Source organism: Culex quinquefasciatus, chromosome 2, assembly GCF_015732765.1.
Source record: "Culex quinquefasciatus strain JHB chromosome 2, VPISU_Cqui_1.0_pri_paternal, whole genome shotgun sequence".
NCBI classification, from domain to species: Eukaryota; Metazoa; Arthropoda; class Insecta; order Diptera; family Culicidae; genus Culex; species Culex quinquefasciatus.
Window position 1 is genome coordinate 55,611,202 of NC_051862.1, and position 21,935 is coordinate 55,633,136.

Consider the following 21,935-nt stretch of genomic DNA (forward strand, 5'->3'; position numbering starts at 1 on the left):
AATATTGTAAAAAAAACTTTTATTATTTAATAGACAATCAACTATTAAAATTTAACTGAAATGGGGTTGCGGTACTCAAATTTGATGTTTAAAACAAGAAAAAGAAAAAAAAAAACGAAAACAAAATTTTGTTCTATCTCGAAGGTTTTTTTTATTTTTCCTTCTCTTGCCAAATCCATTGTTAGAATATCCAATTACATCTAAATAAATTATAGTATAAACCATAGTTGAAAGGAACTCCAAAACTCTATTAGGCTAAAAGATACACGAAATTGTAAATTGATTATTTACTAATAAACCCTAATTGAATTGTTCTTGATTCGATTATTCGAAGTCCCATACAAACCTTCGGATAATCGAACTTCGGATAATCGAACTTCGGATAATCGAGGCTTCAGATAATCGAGTCTGGACTGTAATTGGGTCCTAAAATTAGCTTCAATTTGTGATATTATTGTTCACAACTATAAGGCTTATTTTTCTAAGTACAATGACCCTTTGAACGACCGCAAAGGATTTAAAATGGATTTTTAATTCAATTTAAAAAAAAATCACTTCACGGCCCTTCTTGGCAGAAAAGCTTCTACTTGACAGCTCATTCCAAGGGGACCATAGTTGATCCATCGAAAAAATGTTGTCTTGTCAATAAGTTTTTATTTGCATAAAAATGGAAAAAAACGTTATCAGAAATGGTTTTTAATCATGTTTCTTACCGTTGTTCATAAAAATTGACAAAGGGCTTTACTACCCAATTTACAACATTTAATCAACAGCATACCCGAAAAAACTGTTTGTTCGGTAAAATTGAGAAAGAAAATAACTGTTAGTCATGGAAAAAGGCTTTACCGAAAATGATGATTAGGGGATATGAAAATTTAAATTTAAATAAACGGCAATTGGCGTAAGTGTCACTTCGGGGAAATGGCATTCGGGGATATAGCCGATTAGGGGAAATGATATTCGGGGAAATTGCATTCGGAGATGTGGCTGATTAGGGGAAGTGGTATTCGGGGATGTGGCCAATTAGGGGAAATGATTTTCGGGTAAATGGCATTCGGGGAAATGTCATTCGGGGAAATGATCTAGACCCACTACAAATTATGCCATAATGCACAATCAATTCAAAAATCAATTTAAATTTTGGAATGGAAAATCAATCGAATTGTTACAATTTGCAACTGCTAAAATTAATAAAATGGAAATTTCTGAGTGAAAAGGATAGTTTTATTGATATTATTCATGCACAATAATTATCTAAAATCGTTGAAAATTTGTTGAAATTTGTAAGTTCTGCCAAAAAATAAACATTGTAAATATTTTCAACGGCCGGAAAATAAAAATAAAAAACCTTCATTACAATTAATAATTACATAATGATTCAAAGTGTCATCTGAATATTTTTAACATTGCAATAAAAAAATATTGAAATTTTTCAAACTTCAACTCAAATACTTTGAATATGCTAGCAACGCCACTTCATCCCGCACTTGATCCGTTCCATCACCTTCTGCAAAAGCTGATTTGTCGCGGGGGCTTTGTCCGTTCTAATCCCTTTTCTATTGTCCCCATGGAAGGAAGCCTGTGTTGATAAACCCGAGCTTCCAACCCTGAGAAAAACTATCGATTTTTCCACTCCCTCTCTGTTTTCCAACGTCACCACCGTGCACAGTTCGTTAACTCGTCGCCAAGATTATCCCGTTACGAAAACTAATTAGTTTAATCTTTTTACCCACCTAAGCTCGCTTCTTCGAAAGTCAAACGACTGCCCCGCTTCCCCGCACCCCTCACTCAAATGGTGATTCTCAAATTACTCACTCACCCTCCCACAGCTCCTGAAGAGCTTCTAACTGCGAGGGAGGAGCTTTTCCAAAGGATTCAAAAATAGCACCTAAAACAATCGTCGCACGTTATCATTATGATGTTCGTCCTCTCTCTCTTCCTTTCGACACACTTTTCCACCTGGTGGGAAACGGTGCACCCACTGAGACTGTCATCGTCATCATCACCGGATGAGACTCCGGTGGTCGGGAATAGCCACCCACGACTCCCCCCTTGAGGGGGGGCCAACGCAGCTCGACGACCAACTTTGTGTGCAATGTTTCGCTCCAGAAAATTTAGTTTTTTTTTTCTTTCTTGGTTATATGAAAAAAAAAGATAAGCGGAGGTGCTTTGTGTTAATTCGACTTTTAATCTTCCTGAAGTGCTGCTGGAGCAGCACACCACCGTGGGTGGGTTGGTCCTGTGACGTGGAAAAATGAGGATAGATTCAATGTTGTACAGTTTTACTGCTTATTTTTTTTAAATTGTTTGAACTAAACTTCGTCGACTTCATCAAAGTTAAATGAGGTCTTCTCAACTCAAATTAAAACGAAACGGTTTGTAATTGCTAGACTGAGCGAATCAACGCATTCCTGGGACGAACAACCAACAACGCAAAAAAAAAGAGCTCAACCGCTATAAAGACAGGAAAACCGTTCCAAAAGGATCCGCCGCCGTCACCGGCGTGAAATTGCTAGCCAATGATAATAAGCGCACCAAGGCAAGGTGTCCTCGACGTCAAAAAAAAAAGAAAAAAAAAGATAAATGAAACGGAACTTGAAACGCAGTCCCACAAAAAACACGCTGCAGGCACGAAAGCTCTAAAAATGGCACGACGGCTGACGTTGTCCGTGGGAAAATTTCACTCTCCCCATCAAGGGTGGGAAAATTCGCAAATGAGTCCTTGCTCAACTGGAAAAAAACGACCACTTCAAGGGGTGATGGGGAGGCGGATTGTGGAAAAACGGTGGAATTTAAGAAATAACAAAATTGAAAATGGAAAACGAGCGGAATAATTCCGATACCATCAGCGATTCATAATGGACGGTGCTTTTTCCATCGGGGATTGTTCTTTAGGGGATGGATTTTTTTTCCTCCCCCGAGAACAAAATGTACTTTTGATGTGGCAAATTGTTTGTTCTGTCATTATTCCTGCCATGTTTCGGAAGCAAACTTTCTAATTTGGCTGGTTGCGCGGTGAGGAGATGAAATTTTCATCGTTAGCATAATACCGCAAAGTATCGCCTTCAACCGCACACTGTCAATGTGAGAAAAGGATAATTTTGAAAGAATTATTCATTGGAAAACTTTTCCAATTCTCTTCCGGTGAAAAAAATTGCAAAGTACTTGAGTTGAAAATGTAAGGGTATTCTTATGGTTTCGGAATTTTGATAATTTTATGCAGATAATTATATTTTTCCTGCCTATCACAATAATCCACTTTCCAGCTATTCGCACCTGTCACTTTAATCCCGAAATATCTCTCATCGCGATGTTTTCCCTCGGATCACAAAGTGAAAAATCACTGACTGTTACATGTGATTACATAACAGAAGGGGCAGCGGTGGAAGAACATCACCTCTGAAAAGGGAGGAAAATCATCTAGCATTTCTAGCGAAACCGGAATCATACCGAAGCGTACTACTTCCGGTACGCTGGTGCAGGAGGTTTCCTCTCACACTACGGGGTGTCTGGAATTGCTCGCTCGACAGTTTGAGATGCCGTGTGGCACGAGCACTAAGAAGCATTCGATGAAAGCTCAGCCGGGGTAGTAGAAAGCACGTGGTGTTGACGAGGTTTGACATTGCATTGTGGAAATGTGCGGTAGAGTGATATTATTTTAATTAAATGACGTTGAGCGATGAAAATTTTCAAAAAATTTATAAATTACAAAATGGAAAGAAAAAAATATTTAAAAAATGGGCGTAATAATGCGTCTTTCGAATGCTCTCAACTTTAAAACAATGCACAGTGGTCCAGATCGCAAAACAAGGCGGAAAAATAAATTTCCGAAAAATTGTGAAAGTTAAGAGTTTTTGTGTCTTGAAAAGAGTTTTTGCAAATGGAAAGGGGCAATTTTTGGTTTGGTTGAAAATAAAGGTGGTTCTTGATTAGGGTGATTTTGAAAATCTTGCTTTTCAGGATTATTTTTGGGTTTTTTTTTGTTTTCTTAAAGTTGTTGAGCTTGCCAACCCAAGCAACTTTGTCGAAGACATTAACATTCTATCTCGCAATCTACGCCTTATGCGACCATATTTCGAAAAAATCACCTGAGCCCTGATTCAGGGTTAGGTTATCGAGAAAAGTGATGTTTGAGGCACTTTTTAAACTCTAAGAAACAAACATTTTTATTCTCTGACAAGTCATTTTGGACTTAAGGGTCTAAAGTTACATAAATTTTAAGGTAAAACGTTACTTAATCCACCCTTAGGTGGTTGGTGCCTTCCTCTCATTTAAAGGGTAATGCTATCCAAACACGCTCGTGGGAAGGTCGTCTTTTAATTACCTATCCAAAGACAGGTCGCATGATATATTTGGACAACGTTTTCATCAAAATATCTGAGATCTTGCCTCCAAAAAGTGTATAAATAACACTTAAGTGCATATAACTTTTGATAGAGTTGTCAGATCTTCAATGTTTTGGACGCGTTGGAAAGGTCTTTTAATTATCTGTTTAACAACGGGTTGCATGATAGATCCGGACAACGTCATCATGATATCTAAGATCCGGCTTTCAAAAAGTGCATAAATAACACTTAAGTGCTAATAACTTTTGATAGGGTTGTCAGATCTTCAATGTATTGGTCGCGTTTGAAAGGTCATTGAAATGCCTTTTTAAAAATGTATAACATGACGGGGTTTCTTCCAAAAAACACCCTTTTTACAATCTTCTAGGAGGTCTAATTGAGAAGTTCAGTTTTCGAGTGATTTTATAGTCTTTCCTCAGTAAGGTGAGGAAGGCAAAAATGATGCAAATTTAAAACTTAAAAAGTTCTTAATAGCGCAGGTCAAATTCTACACTACAAACGATGAAAAAATCTTAGGAGTGTTTTTCTTGAAACTCGAGATATTTTCGTTTGAAAATGTCTAACTTTAAAGGAAAAAAAGTATGAGACCACCCTAATTTTGCTCACTGAATCTGAATCTACCCTCAGAATTGAGCCTAAACTCTCCTGAAGACACCAAAGCTCCAAAACTTCACAGTTTTTCCATAATTCAGTGTACACTTAATTTTGCGATCTGGACCACTGTGCAATAATGAAAATGAGTTTGTTTTAGAAAAAAAACTACATATGCTATATTTATACGATAATCAATGTATTTTATCTGAAAAAAAAAATTCCTATCAACGAGAAAAGTTGATGGTTGTCTTTACTAATAACAGTTGATGAAGAATAGATAAAAAAAAGTACTAAGCGTTCTAACAAAAAAATAAAACAGTTAAGTTTACGATTTTACCTTTGATTTTTTTTTATGATACTCTTTTAAGATCAATAAATTGATAACACATCTTCCTATTATTAGGACTAAACTTAGTATCTTCAAATGATCTTTTTATTTATTGCTTTCTTTTATTTTAGAAAACAGTTTTTATACGATTTCCTGTAAATAAAATGCATGATTTTTACTTACCATCAAATTCAATTGTTCAGAAGAAACTTTTTTTCACAATAAATCTCTTCAAATTTAGCAAACATGTTAAGTTGTTAAAATTTGGAGTTTTTCTACTTTTAAAAGTAGTGGTTTTCAAAATTTATCGTTTCTTGACTAATTTCAAGACCTACATTCCACCCTTGAATTAGGAAAAAAAAACAAATATCATTATCTTAGACTTAATGTTTTTCTTGAAATTCAAGTTATCATGAAAAAGCAAAAAAAAAAAATGAAACGTTAATTTTTAATTTGTGAAATAAATAGAACAATAAAATGAAATGAACTGTTCCTGCTTGAATTTTAATGCTCATGGTTTTATTAAATGAAAAACCATTTTTTTATTCATAAAAATTGAACAAAATTGTACTGGAATTAATATTGAATGTTAACCGAACACATTTAAAAATACGGATAAATGTTTTGCTGTTCAAGTTTAAAAATATTTAAATTCTTTAAAACTAATAAATTTGATTACAACCACTGCTCCTTGAAAATCCAAGGGTTTCGTGTTTAAATCAATAATATATGGTGAAAAAAAATGAATAAATATTGAAAAAACTAAAAATGAAAAAAAAAACATTGAATAGAATCTACTTTTTAAAATGCGATATAAATACTGCAAAAAAATTCACTTCACTTAGTCCCTTTTGTAAGATTAAAAATATCCAAAAAATAACATTTTCAGTATTTATGTATCCTTCCCAGTTCGATATTTATTAAAGAAAGTTTCAGATATGGGATTTTTTTTAGCACAGGCGTTTAGGCGAGGACCCCGTGGCGCGATGGTTAGCGGCTTCAGCTGCCGATCCCTTATGTGTGCTAAGGGGCCTGGGTTCGATTACCACCCATCTCCTCTGGGTGTTCTGTGTTTGTCCCGTTTAGTTAGTAAATTCAGTCTGAAAAGACAGTGTGATGTATTTATATATTAAAGGCATTGGATTTCTATTGGATCCTCATTAGGGTGTTCCAAATCTGGGATATCTCGGGGATACCCCCTGAAATCAAAGGCTAAATTCCAAATATGTGCTCATTCTGACCACGGGAATCCCTCTTTCTAATTGCTTGAATTTTGTATGGGAAAAATCGTCAAAATGTATGTAGAAAAGCAACTGTTACATTAGTCGTTCAATCTTTATCAATTCTCAGATGTTGGACCTTCAATAAATGTTTAACATCTTTTCCAAAGACACCATAAACTTAGGGTTTTTTAAAATTTTATTTTATTTGATGTTCGCAAAAACCAACTGAAAATTTATATTCTCTTCTATATCATAGATGAAAGGACGACCCGCAAAGATTCAATCAATTGAAAAAAAAATGAAAAATCTTTAATGAAAATTTCGAAGATTTTTTATATGAAACTTCAGAGGATTTACATAAGAAAGAAGATAAAGAAAACAATAACTTATAAAAATATGTAGAAAGAGTTTAAATAGTTAAAGTGCAAATGGAAGGTTTTCGTAAGCGAAAAGATTCATTTAATTTATTTCGTTGTTTAATGATTACGTGTGTTAAGTTACTATCCTAAGCAGATGTGTGGACTACCTTTAAACAGCTAATTAATTCAATGTTGAAAACAAAGTTTGCGGGTGCTTGATGGTAACAAAAGTTTCATGAAATATTTCCTAAATCCTAAATTTTGAAGAAATCATAAAATTACCTCTAAATATTGGAAAATTGCGGTATAAAAATCAACATTTACTTCCAAAAAATATTTAAAGAATGTTTTGATTTTTTATGACAGTCTGATAATGTTATTTAATCATTTTAACTTAAGCTGTTGCAAATATTACCAATGTTTTTGTCTCCTCCCTTCAAGAATAATTAAAATCTGAGGGTCAATACAAATATTCTTTCCAAAAATTATCATGTTAACTTTAGCATGTTTGACCTCAATTTAAGATAATTAAAATTCTAGTGAATTTACAATGTTTAGTATCGCAAGAAGTTTTTTTTCCGCAAAAAAAATCGTCGAAACTTAGTTTTTTTTTGAAAACTGATGACTGCAAACTGACTATACTGCTGCCAAATGCATTTCCATGCCTTTCTGCATTTTTTTTGGCTTTATCTATTTTGATTTGTTTCTATTCTATTTTAACCAATGTTTCTTTTTCATACCAAAATGGTTTTTGTCTTTTTTGTGATTGTTAATTTTTTCTTTTTACTTAAGAGGCAGTATTTGTAAATATTGCTCGGTTTGTTCTGGAGGTCGTATCGAGGTGCTCCGATTTGGATGAAACTTTCAGCGTTTGTTTGTCTATACATGAGATGAACTCATGCCAAATATGAGGCCTCTACGACAAAGGGAAGTGGGGTAAAACGGGCTTTGAAGTTTGAGGTCAAAAAACATAAAAAATCTTAAAATTGCTCGCATTTCCGTAAAACTTCATCAATTCCAACTCTCTTAGATGTATTCGAAAGGTCTTTTGAAGCACTTTAAAGTGAGCCATAGACATTCAGGGATGGTTCGACTTTTTCTCTTAGCTTTTGCAAATTACTGTCAAAAATTGATTCTTTTAAAACCTTAATATCTTTTTGCAACAGCCTCAAACACCCATACTCCCATAGGTCAAAAGTTAGGAAATTTCATGGACCATAAGCCTACGTTATTAACTTTTTGGCCAATCGCAGTTTTTCTCATAGTTTTTCGATTTTTCTAGAACAAAAATTTTGCAACGTTAGTTTTTGCCCTGTAGGCCGAGAAGACGGCACTTTTTGGTCTCAATTTTGTCATATTCGGAATCCTCGGACAATTTCACGTAAGTTAGAAGTATTGGAGTTGTAATTTTAATTTAAAAAATAAGTAAATTAAACATTTTTGAAAAAAGAAAAAGATCTGATTTACCCTATGATTAATACGTCAAATGCTGTATCAAGTAGACGAAAATCTGTTTTACCCGTAATCCAACAAATTGTTAAAAAATATTTTAATTCATTCTAAATGGCAATTTTTCCACTCAAATTTACAACTCCAATACTTCTAACTAACGTGAAATTTTCCGAGGATTCCAAATATGACAAAATTGAGACCAAAAAGTGCCGCTATGGAGGCCTACAGGGCAAAAACTAACGTTGTAAAATGTTTGTTGTAGAAAACTCGAAAAAATATGAGAAAAACTGCGATTGGCCAAAAAGTTAATACCGTAGGCTTATGGTCCATGAAATTTCCTAACTTTTGACCTATGGAAGTATGGGTGTTGGAGGCTGTTGCCAAAAGTTATTAAGGTTTTAAAAAAATCAATTTTTATCAGTAATTTGCAAAAGCTATGAGAAAAAGTTAAACCAATCCTGGATGTCTAAAGCACATTTTGAAGGGCTTCGAAAGACCATTCGAATGCATTTAAGAGAGTTGGAATTGATGAAGTTTTGCGGAAATGCGAGCAATTTTAAGATTTTTCATGTTTTTTGGACCTCAAAATTCAATGCCCGTTTTACCCCACTTCCCTTTATCGTAGAGAGCTCATATTTAGCATGAGTTCATCTCATGTATAGACAAACAAACCCTGAAAGTTTCATCCAAATCGGAGCATCTCGATACGACCTGTTTCACATCGGTGAAAAACTCGCTCTTATATTAGAATTAAATTTATTAACAGAAAAAATCTTCTAGTCAAAAGACAAACAAGAGTAAAGATAAAGAACTAAATGTAAAGATCACCCTATTTTCACAAAGCAAGTAATCCAGTAACTCACGTGCTTTTGGTGTGCGATTGCAAGTCTCCATCACCGTGTGCTTCACATGTATGCAATTGGAAAATTTGCATCCATGTCATCTGTGCTTTATGTTCGTGCCATTACTGTGACGTCGCAAACACAGAGCAAGTGACAGACGCTCACACAGTAAGGAGTCTCCTCTGTAACCTTTTGGGGGGTGGGGTCAAATTGTTGGAATTTTTACCTCTTAGGAATTTAATATTCCCCGGCTTAGACATGTTGATTGAAATGTTTTACGAGATTTCTAACCTCCGCGCCAACCCTTCGCAAACAACGAGTTCAACGGGGTCACACCAGCTGTGACTCTCTGTCTCACAGGTCGAGGGGTCGGTGCTATTCATTGGAATGTTACTGGCAAAGCTGGACCACCAGGTGGGGGGACAGTTTTTGTCTGTTATTGTGAAAGAGAAGATTTTCTAGAAGTGCAATCAGATTAAAGTGTAAATCGGTGTTTCCTAAAGTGTGACCTGTGGTTGAAGTAGATAACGATTTCTTATCATGAAACAGAAACTTCCGTAACCCACTCTAGATTGATTCTGATTGTGCACAATTACCTTATCAGTGCAAAACAAATTCAGCAAGTATAAAACGTCTCACAGTTTGGTCTTCACATGGTAGTAGTCTTTTAATTTAAAACCAATAAGTCCTGAAGTCATCATGAGAACAATCGCTTTGATTTTACTCGTGAATTGTTTGCTGATAGTTTTGGCTGAAAGCTCAACCCAACAACAGGTGGAAAAAGTGAAAAATGTTGGTTGCGATCGGCTGGGAAATTTTGAAGAAAGGTAACTTTAAAGTAAGGTAGGGAAAATTAATAACTTGCTCTGTAAACTTTGCATTCCTATTACAGATTTGCTAATTTAGCAGAGAGCATTGCAAGCAATTTTACTGCGTAAGTATTTTTATAAGATAAATGATGTTTTTAAAATATGTCCTCATCAAACACAAATTATCGGATTCATTCAAAAATTGGAAGCAACGTTCTTTAAGAATCAGAAACATTATAACAATCAATTTCATGATGTGAATGTAGATATTTCCAGGTAAGTTTGAATGTGGAATGTTCACACAAGTTCTGTTATTAAATTGATCCATCTTCCACTAGGCTTTCAGAACGAATTGCCAAGCTAAAAAAGCTCATTGAAACCTTGACGATGAGTCAAGAATCACTGAACAAGGGGATTATTTCTGATGCATCGACGGTTTGCAACAACTCTAATCAACATGGACCGATCATAACTTCCTGCAAAGTACCCTCTACATCCGGTGTGTTCCGGATGCATAATCCAAACGCGCAAGTATTTTGCGAGATGGATTCTTTCAACGGTGGCTGGCTGGTGATTCAGCAACGAGTTGATCGTGCCCTCGATTTTAACAGAAGCTGGGCCGAATACCGAGATGGATTCGGAACGGTTGACAAGAACGGCAGTTTCTGGCTCAGCCTCGAGGCCGTCCATCAGATCACGAGCAGAGGATCGTGTGAGCTGGCTGTCGAAATGAAGGATGGATCAGGGCGCTATCAATATGCACGATATTCTCAGTTTGGAGTGGCAGGAGAAGACGACAAGTACAGACTCACGGTTGGCGGCTACTCGGACTCGGAAAGGGCTGGAGACATGCTCAGCCACCATAACGGCATGAAGTTCTCAACCTTTGATGATAATAACGATCCTGGTGATATTAAATGTGCGCAGAGATTTGGAGGATGGTGGTTTAAGAAATGTTTTCTCTGGTAAGAAAGGTTATAGATCTCAAAAAATAACATCTAAGTAAGAGATTATTTTACAGCAACCTGAATTATCCAGATGGAGGGACATGGCATCCCTTTACAAATGAAGAGTTTATACTTTCTTATACCAGAATGATGATCCGTTGCGAATAAATGAAAGTTCTATTTTAAACATAGTTTTTTTATGAATTTATGTAGGTTTATTAAATAAAAAAACTAACTTAATTCACCTACGTTGTTAGTGCCTTCCTCCCTCTTTACAAACAGTGGGTGACATGATGGGTCACCACCAGAATATTAATTTGGTATATTCTGGTCGATTTCAAATGCAAGAATCTCCAAAAGATAAAACAAAAAAACTATAAAATATCGGGAGTCATTAATTGAAAAAAAATCCGAAACTGTTGATTTCTTGAACTCTGAATTTAATTTTAGGGCCCAATTACAAACCGTTCATAATTGAGGTTTTTTTTTGTCCCCTGCAATTAACATTCATGATAACGATCATTGCTCCCATTCAAACAGTTTAATTATCATCAAAAATTCCGCTCCCAGCTTTACCTCTCTAAATCAGTCTGGCGCACCACCCCTCGGCAAATTCTTTCGCCTTTCCCCCGTCTAAAATTTCAACCCCTTTTTCAAAATTTTTTAAATCCCCCATTCCGAGCACGTTCGCGCTCTCGTTTTTACCGCGCAGCTTTTCCGAGCCCGTGCTTTGGAGGCAGCTTTTTCCACACCGTATGGCTTCCATTATCCTAATCGGATTGCTTATCGATTGTATAGAGTTGGCACCCAGCAGAAGCTTAGAAAATGTGAAGGTGTCCACTCTCTCCCTCGAAACAGATCTTCTGGATATTCTTTTGGGCTCAAGGTGGAGCTGGTTTTGTTGGAAAATCATTGAAATATATGTCCCCGAGCTTTTGCACCCCACTGGTGGGGAGCTATTTTTGGGGGCTATTTTTAGCTGGACCAGCCCTCGGTAGTTTTTCTTTTCCGCATTTTTGTTGCTGTTATTCGAACAGATTCGATTCAATTATAAATTTGATGGGAGAACGACCTTCTACGAGGGGGTGCTAAGGTTGTCACACCCCCCAAGAGAAGGTCCCGAAGAAAGACGACAGTCGTAAAGATGTCGCCAAAAATAAATTTAACGACCCTCAAAATAAACGAGGGGTTCCAGTGTAACTGAAATTAAACAGGAATGGCAACGACACCATTTCGATGAAAGATATTGTAGCTCTAGGGATGGGAGGGGGCAATGTGGACATATTCTTTGCCCGCAACAATGGTATGTTGAAACTGCTGAAAGACAAGTTAAACAATTTTAGGAAATATGTTTTTAACTGGTTTTATGCTCATCTTAAAAATTGGAATTGAAAACTAAACTAAATTTTTTCCAAACAAGATTTTTTGACTATTCAGAAAGAAGAAAAACAAATGTTTTGTGCGGCTCACTAAAAAGTTTCAAAATAGCTATAACCAAGCCAACTATCAGGTCATTAAAAATTTCTTTGAAAGATATAGACTAAAATTAAATACAATTGATAACAATATTACCAATAATGGTTTCTCTATCTCACTATTGAGCAATTCTTTACGAAATCGGTCTTTTTTGTTCAATTTTAATTTTTGTATTTTTTAATCCGACTGAAACTTTTTTGGTGCCTTCGGTATGCCCAAAAAAACCATTTTGCATCATTAGTTTGTCCATATAATTTTCCATACAAATTTGGCAGCTGTCCATACAAAAATGATGTATGAAAATTCAAAAATCTGCATCTTTTGAAGGAATTTTTTGATCCATTTGGTGTCTTCTGCAAAGTTGTAGGTATGGATACGGACTACCCTGGAAAAAAATGATACACGGTAAAAAAAAATTGGTGATTTTTTTATTTAACTTTTTATCACTAAAATTTGATTTGCAAAAAAACAATATTTTTATTTTTTTTATTTTTTGATATGTTTTAGAGGACATAAAATGCCAACTTTTCAGAAATTTCCAGGTTGTGCAAAAAATCATTGACCGAGTTATGAATTTTTTAATCAATACTGATTTAAAAAAAAATCGAAATATTGGTCGCAAAATTTTTTCAACTTCATATTTCGATGTAAAATCAAATTTGCAATCAAAAAGTACTTCAGTAAAATTTTGATAAAGTGCACCGTTTTCAAGTTAAATCCATATTTAGGTGACTTTTTTGAAAATAGTCGCAGTTTTTCATTTTTTTAAATTAGTGAACATGTTTGCACACATTGGGACAAATATTTTTGACAAGCTGAGAAAATTCTCAATTTTTTTTTTCAATTTGTGTTTTTATTAGAATTTAGCAGTTCTGTTTCAGGATGTTACATTTGCAATTCAGAGATTTGGAGAACCTTTCAACTGAGATCAATTCATAAGCCTTTGCAGGGAGAGTACATATTTCTACGTCTAGATTTTGCTAGCTGAGTGCTCTTTTAGGGAAAGAAAATTCTCTATATTTTGCTTCTTCAGACTTTGTTGATACAACCTTTAGTTGCTGAGATAGTGCAATGCAAAGGTTTAAAAACAGGAAAATTGATGTTTTCTAAGTCTCACCCAAACAGCCAACCATTTTTTATTGTCGATATCTCAGCAACCAATGGTCCGATTTTCAATGTTAATATATGAAACATTTGTGAAATTTTCCGATCATTTCGAAAACATTATTTTCAAAATTTTCAAATCAAGACTAACATTGTAAAAGGGCGTAATATGAAATTTTTGGCCCTTTTGAAATGTTAGTCTTGATTTGAAAACTTTGAAAATAATGTTTTCGAAAAGATCGGAAAATTTCACAAATGTTTTATATATTAACATTGAAAATCGAACCATAAGTTGTTGAGATATCGACATTAAAAAATGGTTGGCTGTTTGGGTGAGACTTAGAAAACATCAATTTTCCTGTTTTTAAACCTTTGCATTGCACTATCTCAGCAACTAAAGGTTGTATCAACAAAGTCTGAAGAAGCAAAATATAGAGAATTTTCTTTCCCTAAAAGAGCACTCAGCTAGCAAAATCTAAACGTAGAAATATGTACTCTCCCTGCAAAGGCTTATGAATTGATCTCAGTTGAAAGGTTCTCCAAATCTCTGAATTGCAAATGTAACATCCTGAAACAGAACTGCTAAATTCTAATAAAAACACAAATTGAAAAAAAAAAATTGAGAATTTTCTCAGATTTTCAAAAATATTTTGTTCCAAAAGTGTGCAAACATGTGCACAAATTTAAAAAAATGAAAAACTGCGACTATTTTGTAAAAAGTCACCTAAATATGGATTTAACTTGAAAACGGTGCACTTTATCAAAATTTTACTGAAGTACTTTTTGATTGCAAATTTGATTTTACATCGAAATATGAAGTTGAAAAAATTTTGCGACCAATGTTTCGATTTAAAAAAAAAATCAGTATTGATTAAAAAATTCATAACTCGGTCAATGATTTTTTGCACAACCTGGAAATTTCTGAAAAGTTGGCATTTTATGTCCCCTAAAACATATCAAAAAATAAAAAAATTAAAAATAGTATTTTTTTTTTTCAAATCAAATTTTAGTGATAAAAAGTTAAATAAAAAAATCATCAATTATTTTTTACCGTGTATCATTTTTTCCAGTGTAGTCCGTATCCATACTTACAACTTTGCCAAAGACACCAAATCGATCAAAAAATTCCTTCAAAAGATACAGATTTTTGAATTTTCATACATCATTTTTGTAAGGACAGCTGCGAAATTTGTATGGAAAATTATATGGACAAACTAATGATGCAAAATGGCTTCTTTGGGCATACCGAAGACACCAAAAAGTTTCAGTCGGATTAAAAAAAAAAAAATCGAATGACCGAAATCCTAGAGAACTGCTCTATTGCATGAAAAGAATATTTAAAGATTTTACACTACAGGGAATCTGCGGTGGTTTGCGGCTTCGGCTGCCGATCCCTAAGTTGCTATGGGGCGCGGGTTCGATTTCCGCCATATCCTCATGGCCTTCTAACGGATGGGGAAGTGAAATGTCGGTCCATTTGCGTAAAAGAGGTTTTGGGTGACTCACCACACCATAACCTTCTGACGCCTAGAAATGAGCAGACAGAGACCAACAGAGAAAAATGGGAAACTTGCAACAGATACCACAAAAGACCCGGGGTTTTTTTGTTATTTTATATTAAAAGTTGTGTTTAAGCTTTTGAATCTGTTTTTAACACAAATTTATCAATGAATAAAATCAAATTAACTTGATGTTTATAAAATTAAAAAGCAAAAAAAGTAATTCTAGCTTCAAAAAATGATACTTTCATCTTGCATATTCGGTACACCCAGATATCTGGATCACTTTTGTGATAATTTTTAAATAAGACGCAATTCTCATGCTTTTTCACCTGTAAAGGCAGTTCTTTCTTTAAACAAAGTACTGCATTTCAAGACTATTTTATGAAGAGCAGCAAAACGCTACCACCAAATGGTCTGTTTTATGATTAGGGGTTTTTTTTATTGCACCTCCCACAATTGTGGAACACCTTAATTAAACTGATAAATAAGCTTAGTTATGCTTTTACAAATTGTACCATATATTTTTTTTGCTAAATTATCAGTGATAATTTCGCATCATACTACAGTCCAGACTCGATTGCCCAAAAACCTTGACAAAAATACACTTCGGATTATTAAAACTCTGGATTATCTAATCACAAAAAAAAAAACAATTTTTTATGTTGCCCTAATATAAAATTTTTAAATCCAAGGTGGATGCCAAGATGGCGATGATAAAATATTAAAAGAAAATCATTTTTTTAATAATCAGGCAATCAACCATTCAAATTTGACTAAAATGGGGTCACAGAACTCGAATTTGATGTTAAAAGTAAGAAAATAAAAAAAATACATTTTTTTTTGCTCCCATATAAACCTTGTCTTATCGAGTCTGGACTGTTTTCATAAAAACAAAACTAAGCTTGTATTTGATTGGTGTCAGCAATTGGAGTCAAATTTTTGTTTAAAAAAATAAGCACTCCTGGCGAGAATCAAAACTCTGTAAGAAAAAAAGTGTTCAGAATTTGCGGATCTCAAGAGTAAATGTTATTTTTCAAAAACTTGAAATAAAATGTCAAAATTTGCAGTCAGTCGATACATCAATCGAAAGATCAAAACAAAAATGAAATTTAAAGCGAATCATTGCGGTAATTGTTTTATTCTGTTTATTTTTTTGAATATTGGGTGATGTTCCGGATATAAGGAATAAGTGAAATCAATAGACAAAAATCATCGATGTAATTGTTTTGTGTAGGCCAATACAAATAACTTCGTCAGGTTCGTCAACATTTCCCAACATAATTTTGAATCTTTTTAACAATCATAGCTGTCATAAGGCTGATACAAATTATAAGTACAATTAGCTGGAATCAGTTTATAATGCGTTTCCCTGCATTTAGAATCACTTGTAGCATGTTAGAGTTGAATTAAAAATCTTTTGAATTTTTATTTAAATTTTCGATGTTTAGGTTTTTTTGTGTTGATTGCAAATCAACTGAACTAGTGTAAAATGCATTTTAAAACACTTTTTCCATGCAAATTCTGAAATCATGGCTTGTTATTTCAATACAGAAATTCCCCACGAAAACCGCATGATTCGATAAAATGTTCTCCGATCGAGCTCAAAGCTTTTCTGGGGGTTCTTTGGCCGAAATAATTAGACCCTTATTTTTTCATTTGGCCATTAGGGTAATTGAAATATGCAACTTTTGGTATCCTTACTTGTATAGGTCATCGCTGAAATTTTGAAGTTACGTAGTTTAAGTGAAAAAAGCCCTTTTTCCCGTTTTCGTCATTTTTCCCATTTTTACGCGTGGCGCGTCGAAACCCCCGTTTTTATTTTCAAAAAAATCTTATCCCAGAGTATTGAAAACATAACTTCACAATTTTTTTATATGTTTTGTAAAATTTTCCGAGGAATCTGATAACAATATTTTCAGACATAGGCTCTTTGGTCACGAGACCTTCAAAACTGCATTTTAAGTTTTCATACGACCTTTTCAAATGTTAAGCTAGATTTTTGGAACTTCTTACTATTTTTCACAAATAGCCAAACTAATCACCTTTCTTTTGTGCCTAAGACAACTAAAATCGGATGAAATGGCGCGGAGATATGATTTTTTGAAAAAAGTTTTTGCGAACATCGACGAAAATTGCCATTTTTCGGACCACCCTAATACGGCGTAGGTCACCCTAATGACCAAACAAAAAAATGCGGGTCTAATTATTTCGGCCAAGGAACCCCCAGGAAAATGTTGAGCTCGATCGGAGACCTTTTTTCGAATCATGCTGTTTTCGTGGGGAATTTGCACATTTTTTGAAACTTCTGAAAAAAAAGATTAAGATAAAATTAAATCATTATCAAACCACAAATTTTAAATTTTTGCAAACATTTATAAACACCTCAAAAATATATTTTGAGAAATTAGAAAAGGCAGCGTTACATAGTTAAGAAAAATAAAAAGAACTGTTAATCAGATTTCGGAAATTCGCCGTGAGCCGTGAGGTTATGGATTTCACCTTGTAAGTGGAAAGTGATGGGTTCGATTCCTGTCTGGCTCGGCAGATCTCTTAAAAGAGTAAATATGCTCACTGAGAATGTTGACCAGGGTATGGGTTGCGTGCCGTTCTCTTGGGCTACAGGGCAAAAGTTAACGTCGTAAAAAGTTTGTTTTAGAAAAATCGTAAATCTAAGAGAAAAACTGCGATTGGCCAAAAAGTTAATAGTTAATAGGCTATAGTCCATAAAATTACCTATCATTTGACCCATGAGTATGGGTGTCGGAGGCTGTTGCAAAAAGATATCAATGTTTTAAAAAAATCAATTTTTAACAGAAACTTGCAAAAGCTTTGTGAAAAGTCAAACCAATCTTAGATGAAGTTTCCTTTGTGGACCACCAACCAGTGAGTTACTCCTGGATATTAGCTCCTGAAAAGCGCTTAAAAAGTGCAAAAATGCCTCACGGCAAGAAAAAGAGGCGGTCCTCACCAGCAGGATTGGCAGATTTGAAGAAGCTAAAGAATGCCGAAGCGCTACCTGCAAAGCCAGGCAGTTTGGGCAAGGACGCTCAAGAGACCTTTTCAACGAGTCCACATAATTGAAAATCTGGCAACCCTGTCTCGAGTTATGACCACTTAAGTGATATTTATGTACTTTTTTGAAGCCGGATCTCACTTAAATGTATGTAAACGATGTCCGGATCCATCATCCGACCCATCGTTGGTTAGGTAATCAAAAGACCTTTCCAACGAGTCCACAACATCGAAGATCTGGCAACCCTGTCTCGAGTTATGACCACTTAAGTGATATTTATGCACTTTTTTGAAGCCGGATCTCACTTAAATGTATGTAAACGATGTCCGGAACCATCATCCGACCCATCGTTGGTTAGGTAATCAAGAGGCCTTTCCAATGAGTCCACATAATTGAAAATCTGGCAACCCTGTCTCGAGTAATAACAACTTAAGTTATATCTGTGTACTTATTTTTCTGGACCTAAAAAAATAGCTGAAATATGTGTCCAAACCACTCATTGCTGTTACCCATTGTTGGTAAAAAGTGAGGAAGGCATCAACCACATAGGTGGATTAAGTTAGTTTTTGTGAAAACATCGTCATCGGATTCGGTGTGAAAGTGGCTGACCGGGTTTATCAAATCTGGTGCTTTACGAGCTTCCATTCGCTTGTGTGCTGATGGACTCAAAATTCTGCTACCTAGCAGAAAGGATTACAACTACGTTCGGGATTTTCTGAACAACACCAAGATTGAATACTACAGCCATGACGATCCAGGTAAACGCCCCATGAAACAGGTCCTCCGTGGCCTGTACGACATGGATGTGAGTGTGCTGAAAGAAGAGCTCAAAACTCTTAAGTTGAACGTGATCGAAGTCTTCAAGATGACGAGACACAACAAGGACATCAAGTATCGTGATCAACTGTACCTGGTTCATCTCGAGAAAGGATCGACAACGCCGTCTGAGCTGAAGGCAGTTCGGGCAATTTTCAACATCATCGTGACTTGGGAACGTTATCGCCCAGTGCACCGTGACGTGACACAGTGTTCGAACTGTTTGCAGTTTGGACATGGTGGAAGGAACTGTTTCATCAAGAGTCGTTGTGCAACCTGCGGAGGTGAGCACAAAACGCAAGCTTGCAACACAATCAACGAGAACATCGAAGCCAAATGCTTCAATTGCGGCGGCGACCATTCTACCAAGAATCGTAGCTGCCCAAAACGAGCTGAGTTTGTAAAAATTCGGCAGCAAGCGACGTCGAGGCACCAACCAAATCGTCGCAAAACACCACCAACTTTCACGGACGTGGATTTTCCTGCTTTGGCGTCACCAGGAGCGGGATCTGTTCGAGTGGTTCCAAATCTGCAGCCATTGCCGTTGAATCAGCGGCAAAGAGTTGCAGAGAATACAACACCTTCAGGCTTCAGTCAGCAACCGAAGGAAAACCAACCAACATCAACGGGTGAAGGCAGTAGTGACCTGTTTTCACCACAAGAACTTTTGAACATTTTCATCGAGATGACAACACTGCGTGGTTGCAAAACTCGTGCGGAACAAGTAAGAACACTTGGAGGATTTATCTTAAAATACAGTTCGTATTTTACTCGTTCTAGTGATTTTGAATATTTCAATGAATTTAGTTACTTAGTTTTAAGTTATTATTAGTTGTTAGAGTGATTTTTTTTCTTTTTTACCCAAATGTATTCGATTCAATGCAATAATGTAAAACAATTTGATGTAAATAAAATAAATGTGATCAGTTAATAATAAAACGAAAAATACAACAAAGATGAAGAGCATTAGGCCATACCACTTAGCATGTAAAATAAATCTAATTATTATAAGAAAGTTCAATAAAGACATATTTAATTTAAAAAAAAAATCTTAGATGTATATAGCACATTTTAAAGTGCTTGAAAAGACCTTTCGAATGCATCTAAGAGAGTTGGAATTGATCAAGTTTTACGCAAATGGGAGCAATGTTATGATTTTTCATGTTTTTTTGGACCTCAAACTTCAATGCCCGTTTTACCCCACTTCCCTTTGTCGTAGAGGGCGCATATTTGGCATGAGTTCATCTCATGTATAGACAAACAAATGCTAAAAGTTTCATCCAAATCGGAGCACCTCGATATGACCTGTTACACACTGCTGAAAAACTCGCTCTTAAATAATTTTTAGAAGCTTTTTCTATGAAAATTGGAATTTGGTAAAAATAAATTTTTGGTAACTTTTTCTTTTAGAGTTTTTGAACGGGGATGGGGCAAAATCTGAAATAAAATTTGCAATGGCTTATCGAGTATAATTAAAATAGTCTTGGGTAATTCTCCGCCAACTCACACGAAATCGGAAAAAGTTGCCCCGACCCCTCTTCGATTTGCTAACTTTGCAGAGCTGATTTTGCTAACTTTGCAGAGTTATTTTTTAGAGTGTAACAATGTTCAACAAAGTTGTAGAGCAGACAATTACAAAAAATTTGATATATAGACATAAGGGGTTTGCTTATAAGCATCACGAGTTATCGCGATTTTACGAAAAAAAGTTTTGAAAAAGTTACTTTTTGCGTTTCTCTTTGTTTTGTCGTCCGTGTCTGTCGCGGGTGACCATGAACGGCCGTTGCTCGATGACGACCAACTTTTTCAAAACGTTTTTTTCGTAAAATCGCGATAACTCGTGATGTTTATGAGCAAACCTCTTATGTCTGTATATCAAAATTTTTGTAATTGTCTGCTTTACAATTTTGTAAAACATTGTTACACTCTGAAAAATAACCCTGCAAAGTTAGAAAAAACACGAAATTTTAAAATGAAAAATTTTGTTCTAAATGAAAAAATGACCCTTCTGGGTCAATGTAGATTCAAAAAGTACAATAAATTTCCCATAAAATGACATGTTCCAAAATTTTTTACAGTCGAGTAACGGAAAATGGGAGAATTTTAAAACTTTTTTAGTGTTTTTTTCGATGAAAAATACGTTTTTTTGGAATTCTAAGTACGCCATCCAATCGGGCGTCTAATTTTACATAAAATTCCCTGTGACACCAAATTTCTATCTCATCACCGTTTCAGGCTGCAAATTGTTGAAAAACACCTCTTTTTTCGCATGTTCAAAAATGGAAGGGGTCGTACCGCCCCTCCGTCACGAGATATCAAAAAACGGACCTCGGATTCGTGATCAGGGACAAAAGTTACCCCTTAGGACAAAGTTTCACGCAAATCGAAAAGGGGTCGGGGCAACTTTTTCCGATTTCGTGTGAGTTGGCGGAGAATTACCCTCTTACATTTTTATAAATTCTGTTTTGGACAATCAATAATTAATTATAAAACACCAGTTCCTGTAGTTTTTAAGAAACTCTGTAAAACAAATCTTGGTGCTACAAACTTTGCTAGATGTGCTTTGTTGAAAACAAAGAAATCGTTCGCACAACTTTACGATTTCAACAAAAAACATCTTTAAAATTTATCAAGGTTTCAATGACCTAACATATCTTATTTGGTTTTCAATGCAATTGAATTATATACTTAAGATTTCTACTCATTTTAGATGACTGGACCTCGATGAATTTAAAAGCAAAAGTTTTCCGTGATGCTTTCTTACCTGAAAGAAAAAAGAGAAAATATTTATGAATTATTTTTTCATGAGAATTATTAAAATGGTTATAGATTTCTATTCATTTGAAATATAAACAATTTTGAAATTTTAATTTTATATATAAAACCAGCCCAAGTTTATCATCAGCAACAAACATGTAATACTGTTGTCATACCTTTTTCCCATCTTCCCAAAAACTATCAAAAGGAAAAAAATAAATCGAAGCAATAGCTTCTAACGAGCATTTTCCGCTTAGAACCGCCAACCCGAAAGGGTGCTTCTGGGGCGGGAAAGTGATGCGGTAATCGTAATTATGTTTCCAATCATTTTCGCCATTTTACCCAGTCACCATCTCGTGCGCCCAGC

At 35.0% G+C, this 21,935-nt stretch overlaps 2 protein-coding genes across 5 annotated transcripts in view; one reads left to right on the forward strand and one right to left on the reverse strand.

Moving 5' to 3' along the window:
- LOC6039660 (alpha-catulin) overlaps window positions 1–21,935 on the reverse strand; it is a 289,120-nt gene that overhangs the window by 105,661 nt on the left and 161,524 nt on the right. The window lies entirely within an intron of this gene.
- On the forward strand, window positions 9,816–11,075 carry LOC6039658 (ficolin-1). Its single transcript, XM_038254985.1, has 4 exons — window positions 9,816–9,971; window positions 10,037–10,078; window positions 10,292–10,918; window positions 10,975–11,075. Exons 1-4 carry the CDS (start codon window positions 9,844–9,846, stop codon window positions 11,066–11,068), a joined length of 891 nt encoding a protein of 296 aa, XP_038110913.1. The 5' UTR covers window positions 9,816–9,843; the 3' UTR covers window positions 11,069–11,075.

Bases quoted from the DNA above. Each gene is read 5' to 3' on its own strand.
- LOC6039658 (XM_038254985.1), top strand. From the start codon at position 9,844: ATGAGAACAATCGCTTTGATTTTACTCGTGAATTGTTTGCTGATAGTT. The intron at 10,079-10,291 runs GTAAGTATTTTT...ATCTTCCACTAG, and splicing joins ATTGCAAGCAATTTTACTGC to GCTTTCAGAACGAATTGCCA. The intron at 10,919-10,974 runs GTAAGAAAGGTT...ATTATTTTACAG, and splicing joins TTTAAGAAATGTTTTCTCTG to CAACCTGAATTATCCAGATG.